The following is a 14,569-nucleotide window of genomic DNA, read 5'->3' as shown; positions in this document are numbered from 1 at the left end:
TTTCTACATATACACCATGTTGCTGTGTCCAAGAACATGCCTGTTCGAGGACCAACCCACTGTCCTGTGAAACCTCTTGCTGGACAGAACAAGTCTGCGGGACATTTCTTCTTGACAGAAGCTGAAGTGAAGACATCAGTTTCAGAAGAAAGACCTCCGGGACATCGAGGGTCCAGACCTGCTGCTAACCATTTAATGGGCATGGCAACGAGAAACTTTGTTGAACCTTTATGTGAGTCTGATCTGAAAGCTACCGCTCCCCTCTCCTTACCCCGGCTGCCCAGTTTTGCAAGTCGACCAGTGAAGGTGGACAAACGTAGGTCTCTGCTTGGACATCGTGTTGATGTGTTCACAAAAACACCTGTTCTGGAACAAACCCGTGATCCTGTGAAGCCTCTTGCTGACCCACAGAAAAGATGCAGTGTTGTTGTGGCAAAGAATCTCACATTTTTTCAGGGTATTTGATGATGAGGAAGTTGAAGAGGGCTCAGCCACCAAAAGGATTCCCCTCTTTGGTCAGAAGGTTTGACAAGATGCTAGACACCACTGCTTGAACCCATTTTACTACTCTGACCCTGCTTTGAATTTATAAACATCCACACACAAAGAAGACAAGATGATGAAAAAGACAAAAAAAAGATATCTAAAAAAAATTGTACCTAAAAAATCTCTTTGTGCATCAAGTGAAAGTTCCTTTTTCATGCATCAAAAATTGCATATTGCCATTGCATAACCTCTTAATCTAAATAATATTCTGTATCAAAAGGCAGTAGATTGAATATGACATGAATTATCTTCAAGTTATGTTTACAATATGGGCAACTGAAGGTCTCTTTTTGTTGTGCCATGTTTTGATTTCAAAAACAGTCTGTGTTCCCAAGTTACTCCCACACAACTGTGACATGAAAAGATGCCATTTTTATAAAAATAAACTATTAAATAAAACCATTGCTTCATCTTTTTGTTTAAAAGATTACATGTTCTAATAGAATCTGATGTCAGTTACAGTTGGTGATTATCAATAAATGCAATATAATAAAAACAATAAAAAAATAAATGTTCCTTAAATGAATATATTTTGTTTGCCTTTTCAACCAGAAGAAAATATTACTCATGCACACAAATTTAAGGGTATAGTGCACTCTCAGAAATAAAGGTACAAAAGCTGTCACTGGGGCAGTATACCTTTTTAAAAAGGTACATGAAAAAAAAAAAAAAAAAGTTGCGTCAACTTAAAATAATTTGTTACCCCGGCTGCCTTAAAATGTTAAGTTTAGTCAACTTGAAATGTTAAGTTGTACTAAGTGACATCTTAGATATTACTAAACTTAAAATTTTAAGGCAGCCGTGCAACAAAAGATTTTAAGCTGAAACCACATTTATTTTTTACAGTGATACCTAAAGGGTCCATTTTGGTACCTTAAAGGTACATATTAGTACTTAAAGTGTACATGTTTGAACCTAATAGGTACAAAAGTGTACCTTTTGAAAAGGTGGTGCCCCAGTGACCGCTTTTGTACCTTTATTTCTGAGAGTGTGCACCTTTTTGGTACCCAATCTTGTGAGGAACTTCTCATAATAATGAATGAATGAATGAATGAATGAATGATGCATTTATATAGCGCATTTATTGTGTATTGCCGTACACCCAAAGCGCTTTACAATCATGAGGAGGGGGTCTCTGCTCAACCACCACCAGTGTGCAGCATCCACTTGGATGATGCGACGGCAGCCACAGTACAACGGCGCCAGTGCGCTCACCACACACCAGCTACAGGTGGAGAGGAGAGAGTGATAGAGCCAATCAAGTGTATGGGGATTACCAGGAGGCCATGATTGATAAGGGCCAGTGGAGGGAATTTGGCCAGGACACCGGGGTTACACCCCTACTCTTTACGAGAAGTGCCATGGGATTTTTAGTGACCACAGAGAGTCAGGACCTCGGTTTAACGTCTCATCTGAAAGACGGTGCTTTTTTTACAGTATAGTGTCCCCGTCACTATACTGGGGTGTTAGGACCCACACAGACCACAGGGTGAGCACCCCCTGCTGGCCTCACTAACACCGCTTCCAACGAGACAGGGGTAGCTGCAGCTTGGAGTAATGGGCGTGTCGAAAGGTAGGGGCGTGTCGAAAGGTAAGGGGCGTGTCGAAAGGTTTCTCATTGGTGAAAGGAGTTTCCTCCCGGCTACTGCGATGGCCAATCAGTAGTAACCATACTTATATACGTCCTTTCCTTTTGCTAAAAAAAATCATTTAGACTGAAAGAAGATGGCGGAGGTAATGCATGTATACCATATCATAATTTGTTGTTTTCTTTGCGTTAGATCTTTCAGCTTTGGTAATTATTTAATTTTTATTGACAGACACATATTACAGTGAGACGAAGCAATGACTGCGTTTGCATTGAAGACTTCAGAGTCGGCAATTTATATCGATGTCCGTTTTGTGCAATCAGAGTTTTTAGACCTGAAATACACAAGATACATAGTCATTTGCAAAGCCACAGACTTAGCGCGGTTCGTCATGAACGTCAGTATAAGTTCAGTTGTGATATATGCATGCCTGTTACCTTACAGATAACTTAAGGTTATAGATAATAATGTGAACGGTGATGTTACATATCATAATTGGAAACTTATGTCAAACATGTTTTGCTTTATATATGAATTTTCCTATTTTAAATTGTTTTTTTTTGTTTGTTTATTATTCTTATAGATTTGATCATCTTTGACTGCCACTTGGAATGCAGAAAAAGCAAGCACTTTTGCTTCCACTGCTTGCTTACTTTTTTCCATTTCTTGATTTGCTTGCAAACCTAATCCAGGAGATTCCAATGCAGCATTTCTCCAATAATTTTGGAGTCTTTGTGCTCATGGTGAGTTTGGACAGTAACATCAGTTTAATTTAGAAACCAAATAAAAAAAAAAGGCCTAAACAAGTAGCCTTTGAATTTCAGTATGGCCTGTACATTTCTCTGGGGGTGGCTTTTGACTTTTCAGAGGTGAGTCTTCAGATCGTTGTTCGACACATTTGTTTTGCAAGCCAGTATAAAAACATAATTTTAAACATTGTAGTATTTTTTTTTTCAAGACTAACATGTCAAGAATAAAGAAATGGTGGTGTGTACTGCTACTTGAAGACTTGAAGAAATTCTAATATAACTTTAAAGTAATGACATTTTAGCATTTTGTAATTTCTTTCTTTCTTTCTTTCTTTCTTTCTTTCTTTCTTTCTTTCTCTCTCTCTCTCTCTCTTTTTCTCTTTCTTTCTTTCTTTCTTTCTTTTTTCTTTCTTTTTTCTTTCTTTTTTCTCTTTCTCTCTCTCTCTCTTTCTCTCTTTCTCTCTTTCTCTCTCTCTCTCTCTCTCTCTCTCTCTCTCTCTCTCTCTCTCTCTCTCTCTCTCTCTCTCTCTCTCTCTCTCTCTCTCTTCTCTCTCTTTCTCTCTTTCTCTCTCTCTCTCTCTCTAGGTCTCCTACAGATTGGAAAAGGGACAGGAAAGATGCTGAGGTTGAAGGCCCATGTGAAGTCAAAACTGGTATGTTAAACAGTTTGAAATATAACTTAAAAATATTTAATAAAAATCCTCAGTCACATTCTTCTTGATGTTGTTTATGAAGAAGGAGACAAAGCCTTTCACACTCTGTCACTAGTGTGCAAAAAGTTTAATGAAACAGTCCACCATCCAGGTTTTCTTAAAAAAGATCACTTTGCCTGGCTGGACAGTTTGTATAAGTATTACTTTATGAAATGAACAAGTTAAGCTAATATCTTAAATTAATTTTTTGCATTAAAAATATATTTTTTATTTTATCTTGTAGGTATCGTTGACTGGAAGTCAGTCAATCCGGATGTGAGGGAGGAATATAGGGTGGCGTTTAAGCTCACCAGGTGTGATGCCTGTGGGTTCCTCTACAAAAACACCACTGGATATTGCGGCAGTGGAAAGAAGGGGGTCTTCACTGCGTTCTATTCAGACAAAGAGTTTGATGGCTTCTGTTCTATGGACTGCTACTACAGTATGAATCAGTGAAGGAATGAGTTTTGACTTGGAACACAAGCCTTTGATGACAAATTCAATTGACGTTTCAAAAAATGTATTGTAAAGATGACAACAAAATAAATGTTTTTTGGATAAAATGGTGTTCATTTTTACTTCATTTTATAATTATATGGTGAGTGTTTGATCAAACGTATGTATATGTATGCCTTTATACAGCAACATTTGCTGTACCATTATTATAAAAATAACATTTACTTTTAGTTTGTATGTACTTAAAATGAAAGTACAAAACTAGTATGACTTTAATAGTGTCAGGAGACATTTTTATCTTTAAAATAATTTGTTTTTAATGATTTTATTTTATTTAGTTCATGTACAGACATTTCAAGTATAATGCAATAAAAAAACAAGATGAATACATTGTAAATACAGCTCAAAATGTGTAAACCAGAGAATAACAATAACAACTGAAGTATAAAATGAACATAATACAAATAAATACAAAAATAAAAGTTCATATCAAGAGTTATAGATATTTTCAAAAACTTTTTGTTTTGTGATCTCATGTTTGAAATGGTTTCAAAGTGTACTGTGAGATCAGTGTTATAAAAGGTAATATAGGAGGGTTTCTTTTGAGTTATTTTTGTCTTATGAATAAAAAACTTTGCCAAAATAATTTAATTATGTAATTTTGTTTTTCAGAAAAATATGGGTTTTGGAAACAAAGTAAAATGTCATGAGGTTCTAAATTAAGACACATTTGTATGTCATATCTATTTTAAAGTCAGTCCAAAAAGAAATAGAAAAAGGGCAAAACAAAAATAAATGTTCAATATCTTCAAATGTTGTGTTACAAAAAGTGCATTTATCACAAACAGTATGAATGTTTTTTAATGATTGATCCTAAAAAAGTCGCGGTGGTGATGACGTCATGTAATCCGCGCCATACAGAAGGTTTCTAAGGTAACGTACTTTTGAATGTATTCTCAATATCATTATTGCTATTTTTACAGTGAAAGAAATGTATTTGGTCTTGTATAATTATTTGTTGGCCAATAGTGATTAAGTTTATGGCTCGCTTTTGTGCGGATCAGGATGCTTTTATGCGTCCAATTGTAAAGACCTTACGGCACGCCCCATTCCTTTCCGACCTTACGGCACGCCCATTGCTCCAGCCTGCAGTTACCTCTACTTGCTTCCAACAGCAACCTAGTTTTCCCAGGAGGTCTCCCATCCAGGTACTGACCAGGCTCAACCCTGCTTAGCTTCAGTGGGCAACCAGTCTTGGGCTGCAGGGTGATATGGCTGTGGCAATAATAATATAATAATATAATAAACTGGGTACAGTTCAAAAGTTTGAGATTGGTAAGATTTTAAATGTTTTTGAAAGAAATATTTCATGCTCACTCAGATTGCATACAGTAAAAACAATACTATTGTGAAATATTATTACACTATGCTAGTATTTAAAATAAATGTAGTCTATTTTAAATAAATAAATAAGCAAGCAGTTTATTCCTGTAATGGCAAAACTCAATTTTCAGCAGCCATTAGGCCTAAGGCTACTCCAGATTTGGTGCTCAAGAAAAAATGTCTTATTATAAATGTTGAAAACAGTCGCGCTGCTTAATAATGAAAAGGCGGTCTTTAGGACCCGGTGAATATTTGCGGGGCTTCACGACGTGACGTCAGCTGCTGCAATCAAACATGGAGGACGGCGGAGTGCTGGTTGAGAAACCTCAGGTGAGATGTTATGTTGTGATTTTAAGAGTTTTACAAAGAGAGAGGTGGCGTACACACTGTTATTATCTTTAAAAGGTTCTAGTCTATATACGTAAAACGTACGTACACTTGAACTCTTGTCTAAAGCGTACAATAAACGGTGAAAAGATGCCGATTCATTCAGCTCGCTGCAAATGCTCAGTCATGCCATTCTCTGACAGCGGCTAACGTTAGCATGTGTGCTCGCGAGAATTTACAGAAGAATAGCGATCATTGCTAATATGCCAAGTTTAAAACTTTATATTTCATCATGTTTGAGTTGTATATGACCTCTTTGAACAAATTTCTAAACATATTTACAACAGTCGTCAGTTATGCTATTGCTTAGCATTGCTTTGTCATCTGTGGTTGTCTTTTAACATTTTGTTTAAAAACATTTGTCTTTAGTAACGTTATCTTTTTTATAAGAGAATTTATTAAGAAGCTTTATATAACGCTTAACAGAACGGTAGTGTACATTAAAATCTGAATATGTATAATTTAGTGCTGTCAAACGATTAATCGCATCCAAAATTGGTTTTCTTTACATTATAAATGCATGTGTACTGTATATATTTTATGAATATATAAATGCACACACATACAGTATATATTTTGAAAATATTTACATTTATGATGTATTCATATTCTTATATTTTATATTAAATATAAATATAACATATTTTTCTTAAATGTGTACATGCATGTGTTTGTATTTATATATATATATATATATATACATAATAAATGTACACAGTAGACATATATTATGTAAGCAAAAACTTTTATTTTGGATGCGATTAATCATTTGACAGCACTATAATTATATAAATAATACAGCAGAGTAGCTGCTTGAATATGCATTAGTTATGATGTGCTATAATGTGTATAATATTTTTTTAATTGTAATTAATGTAAATTGTGTTATTACGGTAAGATGTTTTGTAATATTTGAATAATATTATTTTTATTTTGAAGTTCTTGGCTTGTAGAGTTAATGTGCGTTCAGTAAATCTTGTCTTACATCTACATATTTGTGATCTTTTTCTCTCTACAGGATGATGTGCCGGCCATGCTGAATTCAAGGCCCCAGACCGGCTTGTCTTTCTTGGCTCCTGAACCAGAAGATCTGGAGGACCTTTACAGTAGATACAAGGTGTGTATATTTGTGAGGTGTTATTTATTTTTTAAAAATGTTTGATTGACATGCAACTAGTCTATCACAGTATTGACCACTGAATATTAACTCTACCACACTTGTTGACATGTAATCACTTCCACACTTTAGAAATTGCAGCAGGAGCTGGAGTTTCTGGAGGTGCAGGAGGAGTACATTAAAGATGAACAGAAGAATCTGAAAAAGGAGTTTCTTCATGCCCAAGAGGAGGTGAAGAGGATACAGAGCATCCCTCTGGTTATTGGGCAGTTCCTGGAAGCAGTAGACCAGAATACTGCTATTGTGGGCTCAACCACAGGTAAGAGGACTGATCAGTATAGGGTTTCTGCGAGTCTTAAAAAGGTCTTAATTCCTTTTCTTAAATTAAGGTCTAGAAAGGACCTAGCAGAAATGATCACATTCAGGAAGTCATGCCATTAAATGTTGCATGCACGGCAAAAATTGTTTTAGTTTTCAGTATTTATGTTTTCCAGTTCAAATATATAAACATCCTTAAATCAAAATACATTTACTTGAGATGCAAAATGAAGATATGAAATATGATTTTCTGAGAAACTGAACAAAATTATGTTTATGCTTAAAACAAGAAAAGATATGTCGGTGAGGTGTAAAAACTGGTTTTCCCTTTGAATTAAGCTGATTTTTCTGACACCATTGGCAGATATTCGTTCTTGTTTTAATCATAAACTGATTTATGATTACAGAATTATCAATCTACTCTAATTTCTGAATTTTCAAAACCGTCAAATATAACGTATGTTTATATAACACTGTACGTTTCTTTGGATAAGATCATGCCCCATGCTTAAATGTGCATTTGAAATTAGTAAATGTTTATTATTTAAAACTACATTGTCAATAATACTGTGCGTTTTTGATTCCTTCAGGCTCCAATTACTATGTTCGGATTCTGAGCACAATTGACAGAGAGCTGCTGAAGCCCAATGCCTCTGTTGCTCTGCACAAGCACAGCAATGCTCTGGTGGATGTTCTGCCTCCAGAAGCTGACAGCAGCATCATGATGCTCACTTCAGGTATTCTTTGGTTATCCTGTATTAGGGGTCTAGATTGCACCTTATTTCTGAAAAACCCTTGCTCCAGATTTATTGTTGTCACTTTTAATGTGTTTCCTCTCTATTTGACCCCAGATCAGAAGCCAGATGTGATGTACGCAGACATAGGAGGAATGGACATCCAGAAACAGGAAGTCAGTGAGGCTGTGGAGCTCCCTCTCACACATTTTGAGCTCTATAAACAGGTGAGTCTGTGCATGCAAGTGCCTGTATAGCAGTCTTGGTTGTCCACTCACATTCTGCTTCTGTTCTCAGATTGGTATTGACCCACCCAGAGGAGTGCTCATGTATGGCCCACCTGGCTGTGGAAAGACTATGTTGGCAAAAGCTGTGGCTCACCATACCACAGGTAGGCTCAAGTGTGGTTAAAGGCGTTTCAGCCTATATGCTCAAATTTGATTTATTGAGCTTTGAAGTTTATTCCTGAACATGGATGGAAGTAAATGACTAGATCAGAAGCACCATGGTTATATTACAACTTCTTATTGTGTTTTAATTTTCTATAGCGGCCTTTATTCGTGTGGTGGGATCTGAGTTTGTGCAGAAGTATCTCGGAGAGGGTCCACGCATGGTGCGAGATGTCTTTCGACTGGCCAAAGAGAATGCCCCAGCCATTATCTTTATCGATGAGATTGATGCGATTGCTACCAAGCGTTTTGATGCACAGACTGGAGGTATGCATCCCTATATATATATATATATATATATATATATATATATATATATATATATATAAGCATTGATAAAGACTGGAGTAATGGCTGCTGAAAATCTGGCTTTGCAGTCTCAGGAATAAATTACATTTTGAAATGTAAAAGGGTTATTTTAAACTGTAATAATATTTCACTGTATTTTGATCAAATAAACACAGCCTTGTTGAGCATGAGAGACATTAAATCTTACTGACCCCAAACCTTTGAACGGTAGTTTACATATCACACAAAAAAGCTAAATTGTCATCTTTCAGTCATCATGCTTCATTTCATGATGTTCTGACGGAGACAGTTTTTGTTTGAATGAGTTTTGTTTACTCATTATTTTTCTGTTTCTATATTTGTAGCTGATAGAGAAGTGCAAAGAATCCTGCTTGAGCTGCTCAATCAAATGGATGGGTTCGACCAGAATGTGAACGTGAAGGTTAGAAAAAAACATTTTGGTTGTTATTTTTTTATTTAAACATGCTTTTATTGGAAAAAAGACATGGAAAATAATGTGAAATTAACACACTTCTCAACGTGGGTGGTAAATAACCGTTTTGAAATGATTCTGTATACGTTTCCTTAAGAAGACCAACCAATTTGTTTTTAAAAAAGCTTTTATATCTCAGTTGGCAGATCGTCAGGGCCAGCTGATTTGCCTTTCTTCAGCTTTAATATAGTGTCCAAGATTTGACTCTAATATATAGTCGAAATGTTTCTCTTCTTCTGATATGCATGGAAGCTGGAGAACATTAAGAAGTTGAACTTGGCCTCCTGTGAAATTTGCTGACTCAGACTTAAACTCTAGCAAATGCATTATTTTTCTCTAAAGGATTAGATGTTATTTCCCCATTTAAAGTTTGAATACTATTAATGGCTTTTTCTGTGTCCATTTGTTTTATTTGCCATCCTAATAATTTTCCTGACTTTTCTTCGTGTTTGTAGAAAGATTGTTTTATCTTAAGCTGTTTTCAGCTTTTGTTATAGAGTGGGTATTGTATTGAGCTTTAAGTTTAGATGTTAATGCTGTATAGTATTTGAAGTGTCTAAATAAGCCTTTTCTTCTGCAAGCTTGATTTCTTTTTCTAATAAATTTAATTCCAATTTAAGTTTTAGTTTTTGAGCAGATGACATATTATCTGACCTCTGATATATGCTTTGAAGGCTTCCCACCTTACAGTTGCTGATATTTAATTTTTATTTTCTTTTAAAAAAATTATCCATCTCTACTCCAGTAACTTTTATAAAATCCGGATCATTTAACCATTTCAGGTGCCAGCAACGAGTTTCATTCATGTCACTTATTGATTTATAAGCTAAAGAAACTGGACCATGATCTGACATAAATATAGAATCATACTGACATAATGTTACTCTTGGAAAGAGCTCATTAGAAATAAAAATAGTCAATATGAGAATGACCCTTCGTCACTGTGGAACAGCATGAATATGTTCTGTATGTGTATTGTGTCTAAAGCTGTTGAGCAGTCAAGGCTAGGAGATAATGTGCAGTTAACGTCTCCAGCAGTTAGAAATTTTCCTGGTTAAGAAAACAGTAGAAGAAATAATTTAGCAAAAAAACTAGGACAATCTGTATTAGGTCCATACACATTTGCCAGTCCTGAACTTGCCAGCACTTTAGCCGCCTTAACAAAAACTAAAGATTCAATGCTTTGTGTCACTGATCGTATTGTAAGGAGCAACATAGCACGAATCATGAGTATGTTCTCTACCATCATATGCTCCCACAAATAAACGGCTGAAAATATTAGAAATTATACAACAGCCTATAGCAACAACTGAAATATCCAAGAGCAATCAGCTTGTCTCAGATTCAAAATATATTCTGTGAATTATAATAAAGAAAATAACTGAAAAATGATAGAGATAATTAGAAGTCACTGACCACAACCGTACTGAGTTCCACTGGTCAAGTCTTTGAGTCAATCAGTCCTATTTCACTCTAAATACATTATCACTCCCAAAAGAGAAAAGAAAGAAAAATTATTTGTTACGTGACAGTTTCTTTCCCCTTATTCGGCCTTCCTGATTGAAGGACTGCAAATGAAATTTTCCACCTCATCTGGGCTCTCAAATATGCAATCTCGTTCTGTGTGCATGATGCGCAGCTTCATGCACACAGCTTCAAGATTGTTACGTATCGGATGTCCATGGCTTTAAGAGCTTGCTTCACTTCGATGTATTTTTGTCTTTTCAGATGTGTCCCTTCGTGCGATTTCTTGTAAAAAAAATGTTTTAATTCGCATTCATTCTGTTACCTTGCCTTTAGCCCACGCGATTTGGAGCACTTGGTCTTTATCCTTGAATTCAAGAAGAGCGTGAATATTCAGGGAGTGTTTCGTCTTGATCCTGTAGGCGGTTAGCTCTTTCAGTGGTAATCAGGTTGGTAAAATACTCCTGTCCCATTGCCTCAAGCAGCCATCTCTCGAGGAATCCCACCGTATCTGAGCCCTCCGCATCCTCAGGGAGACCGACAATTAATTAACACATTAATGCGACTGCTCTGATTTTCCTTTGAAGTTTCACCTGTTGTTGAAAATTGTCTACAATATTTCGCAGTACGGACACCTGATCTTCTGTCACTGATACGTTGTTCCACCGTGGACCGTCTGTTAAAAAGTTCCTTGACTTGTTTAACCTCCTGTATGGCTGAGGGGATCCTGTAAATTTGACTGAAAAGCCTTCTCTCATACTTGTGATTGCACTCCTAATGTTACTCTCTTGATTTGTTGATATTTGTGCTGACTTCTTTACCTTCGCATGTCATGCTAGCTTGGTGATTAGCAGACTCAGCATTGGCGACATCTTGATTTCCATGTTTTTTCTGTTGTATGTGATGTTGTTTACAGTGATTTTATGTATTCATTCAGTTTGAGGCTGTTTAATAAAGAAATTGCAGAATGTTGAATGGACACGTCATGTTGCTGCCATGTTGGTTCCCCTTGGCTATTATTTCTTGTTTTTCTTTTCTGTGATTTTGTGTATTATGTTGCACTTCTCCTCCTGTTCTGCTTTAAAGGCGTTTCAGCTATTGTTGACAATGTTTCTTTTTTTTTTTTCAATGATAGGTTATCATGGCCACCAACAGGGCTGACACACTGGATCCAGCTCTGCTGCGCCCAGGTAGACTGGACCGTAAGATTGAGTTTCCTCTTCCTGACCGGCGACAGAAACGCCTGGTGTTCTCCACCATCACCAGCAAGATGAACCTCTCAGAGGAGGTTGACCTGGAGGACTGTATCCTGACCCTACATGAATTTTTTCTCATTATGATTACAATTATTCATTCGGAGTATAAATATTTTTTAAAGTTACTTGCAAGGAGGAAAGTGCAAGGCATTAATCATAGAGGAACAAACAGTATTAACACCGCCACAAAAAAGTATATTCTCATTTAAAAAAAGTTTTTCAAATAAATTCGTATATTTGTTCAGCACAGATGCATTAAATGAATCAAAAGTCAAGACGTTTTATGATTTTGGTGTCAAATCCTGGGAAGTTTTGATGACTTTTAACAAATGTTTCTTGAACCTAAATCAGCATGTTAGAATATTCAGATTTACCATTACAAGAATAATTCATTTTTAAAATTTCAGTAATTCTTCACATTATTACTGTATGAAAGAAATGCAGCTTTGGTGAGCATGAGACACTTTCAAAAATATTTTTACAGCAGCTTCATTTAGAAGACTGTTATACCAGACTTTCAAGACCAAATAAATGTTTTACAATTGTCCTTAACCAAAATGCAGATGTGGCCAGGCCTGACAAGATCTCTGGTGCAGATATCAACTCCATTTGCCAGGAGGTGAGTTAGAACAGACAGTATAGTATATTCATAAAAAAAAATTCTTATATATTTGTTTGTGATGAGAATTTCTTTAAACATGTTTTTCTGTTATGATTAATCATGTTACTTGTTTTGTCTATAGGCTGGTATGCTGGCTGTGCGTGAAAACCGTTACATTGTGCTGGCTAAGGACTTTGAGAAGGCTTACAAGACTGTCATCAAGAAAGACGAGCAGGAACACGAGTTCTACAAGTAGAATATGCCTCGACTAGATATCGGCATTAGCTTTTACCCTGTTTGTTTCAGCCTGTATTTGTACGTACAGTGTAATATTGAGGATATAAAACTTGAACCTTGATTTAAATCTTCAGGGTTTATTATATAAAATATGGATGGAAAAACAAACATGTACATCTGGTGAGCATTTTATGTATTCTGTTTAATGACTCCTCAAAGAACCATTAAAATTTTTTCCATAACTCTAAATAAAGATGTTTTTGATAACAACCCTAATGTATGCTGGCAGATAAAGGTTTCTGTGCGTTTCTGCAAAGAAATGAACAGGATGCTGATATTTAACAACTAAACAAATTTAACCCTGCATCTATTGCTGCTTGCTTCTTGTCAAAAGGTAATTGTTGATAAAGGACACATTAATGTCAATTCATGTCTGTCAAGACAGATGAAAAATACCCGAGTAAATGCTCTTTTTATTTCTCAAGATTTGGTCTGTTCAATTCAATCAGTAGGAACAAATAAAATCTTGTCCGTAATCTTGTGTAATCCAGATTATATATAATTAGTTACTACCCAGCACTGCATATAAACAGTCACCTGACGTTTCTGAGAATGCAATGAAACATTTATTTCAAACCAAACCTCTTCAGTGATGACTCACTTGTTTTGATTCACAAGAATTTTAGTACTAAACTTTCACCACAAGATGGAGTTTGGTAGTAAATAAAATGTGCCTAGACTCTTAAGTGTTGTGCACTTATCAGTGATATACATTGTGTCTCAGCATATATGATTGCGAATTGTAGACTAATCAACCCACCATTGTCTTGTAATTCAGGTTTGTCTGAAAGACAACCGGTTTGGACGGTTTTAGGACAGATCTGTTAAAGATTATCTCTTGTGCCGCTGCCTATGCCCCTAACTACAAAACTGATCTTTAATATCACTTATGAAACAGCTTAAACATTTAGGTGTATTTTAGTAAATGCAATTTAAAAATAATAATCTCACCTAGTTATTTGGAGTTACTGTCCTTTAGGCTCACTCCTGCTGCACAGCTTTATTTATTGTATGCTGTCATTTTCATCAGTTTATCAATCAGTTCATCAGTTACCAGTGATTATATAGTTGGATTATGATCTTACCTGCACTTAATGTCCAATTAATATGTATGTGTTTTGGACTTTGACCGTGACAGAGACTTTATTTGCACCTTATTTTGACTGACAGGAATGATATTGAATGATCTATAAGTTATTTTATAGATCTCTATAGTTCAGATGATGTTCAGGCCACTATATTAATTTGCTGATGTCATTTTGTCACAGACTAATATATTTAGTAAGTAAACATCTGTCCACCAATCATCAAGTTTGAAGGTTCTGTTTTGTTTAAAACATAAAGGATTTACAGGACAAACTCAGTTTTGAAGTAAAGAAGTTGCTTAATATTTCATGTCTGACTGATGGTTTCTGGTCCTGTTATTGGTTGTTAAATGACCAGTTTCTGTTTGTGTACAGTACATCTTTGACATAAGGCTTGTTCTGGGTGGAGTCATGAGGAGGAATGTCATGATAATAATTTAAAAGAAGAATATTGTTAATTATTACAATATATTCATGCGTCCAAGTTTAAAATATCAGTGTTCTTAATGTTGCAACCTACAGTGGGTTGAAATAGTGCTCTTTTGCGTTAGTTTGCATTGTTTATGGATGAGTAGATTTTATTTGAAGCAGAGATTGTAAGCAATATCAAACTTTAGGACAGATTTATAGAGGGTGAAACGAAACATGTTTCCCCACCCCCCTCC

The 14,569-nt window shown here is 35.7% G+C and overlaps 1 protein-coding gene and 1 long non-coding RNA gene across 2 annotated transcripts; both read left to right on the top strand.

Annotated features, from left to right (window-relative positions):
- The first annotated feature begins 2,722 nt into the window (after positions 1-2,722).
- On the top strand, positions 2,723-3,539 carry LOC306887903. The gene is made up of 3 exons (XR_013785705.1): positions 2,723-2,878; positions 2,960-3,004; positions 3,470-3,539. It is a non-coding gene; the product is annotated as an uncharacterized lncRNA (long non-coding RNA).
- A 2,134-nt stretch (positions 3,540-5,673) lies between these two features.
- On the top strand, positions 5,674-14,205 carry LOC306887106 (26S proteasome regulatory subunit 6B-like). Its single transcript, XM_079444618.1, has 11 exons — positions 5,674-5,745; positions 6,821-6,919; positions 7,052-7,238; positions 7,828-7,974; positions 8,089-8,198; positions 8,269-8,362; positions 8,520-8,687; positions 9,074-9,150; positions 11,801-11,969; positions 12,485-12,540; positions 12,665-14,205. Exons 1-11 carry the CDS (start codon positions 5,710-5,712, stop codon positions 12,776-12,778), a joined length of 1,257 nt encoding a protein of 418 aa, XP_079300744.1. The 5' UTR covers positions 5,674-5,709; the 3' UTR covers positions 12,779-14,205.
- Positions 14,206-14,569: the final 364 nt, after the last annotated feature.

This window comes from Barbus barbus (genome assembly GCF_936440315.1).
Source record: "Barbus barbus genome assembly, chromosome: 21".
Taxonomy (NCBI): Eukaryota; Metazoa; Chordata; class Actinopteri; order Cypriniformes; family Cyprinidae; genus Barbus; species Barbus barbus.
Note: the sequence above shows the minus strand (reverse complement) of the source record. Positions and strands in the feature narration are given on the sequence as shown.

What these genes read in the sequence shown, in the direction of transcription:
- LOC306887106 (XM_079444618.1), top strand. Translation starts at nt 5,710, where the DNA reads ATGGAGGACGGCGGAGTGCTGGTTGAGAAACCTCAG. An exon ending in TGCTGGTTGAGAAACCTCAG is followed by an intron (nt 5,746 to 6,820) that starts GTGAGATGTTAT and finishes TTCTCTCTACAG; the next exon opens with GATGATGTGCCGGCCATGCT. An exon ending in GGAGGTTGACCTGGAGGACT is followed by an intron (nt 11,970 to 12,484) that starts GTATCCTGACCC and finishes ACCAAAATGCAG; the next exon opens with ATGTGGCCAGGCCTGACAAG.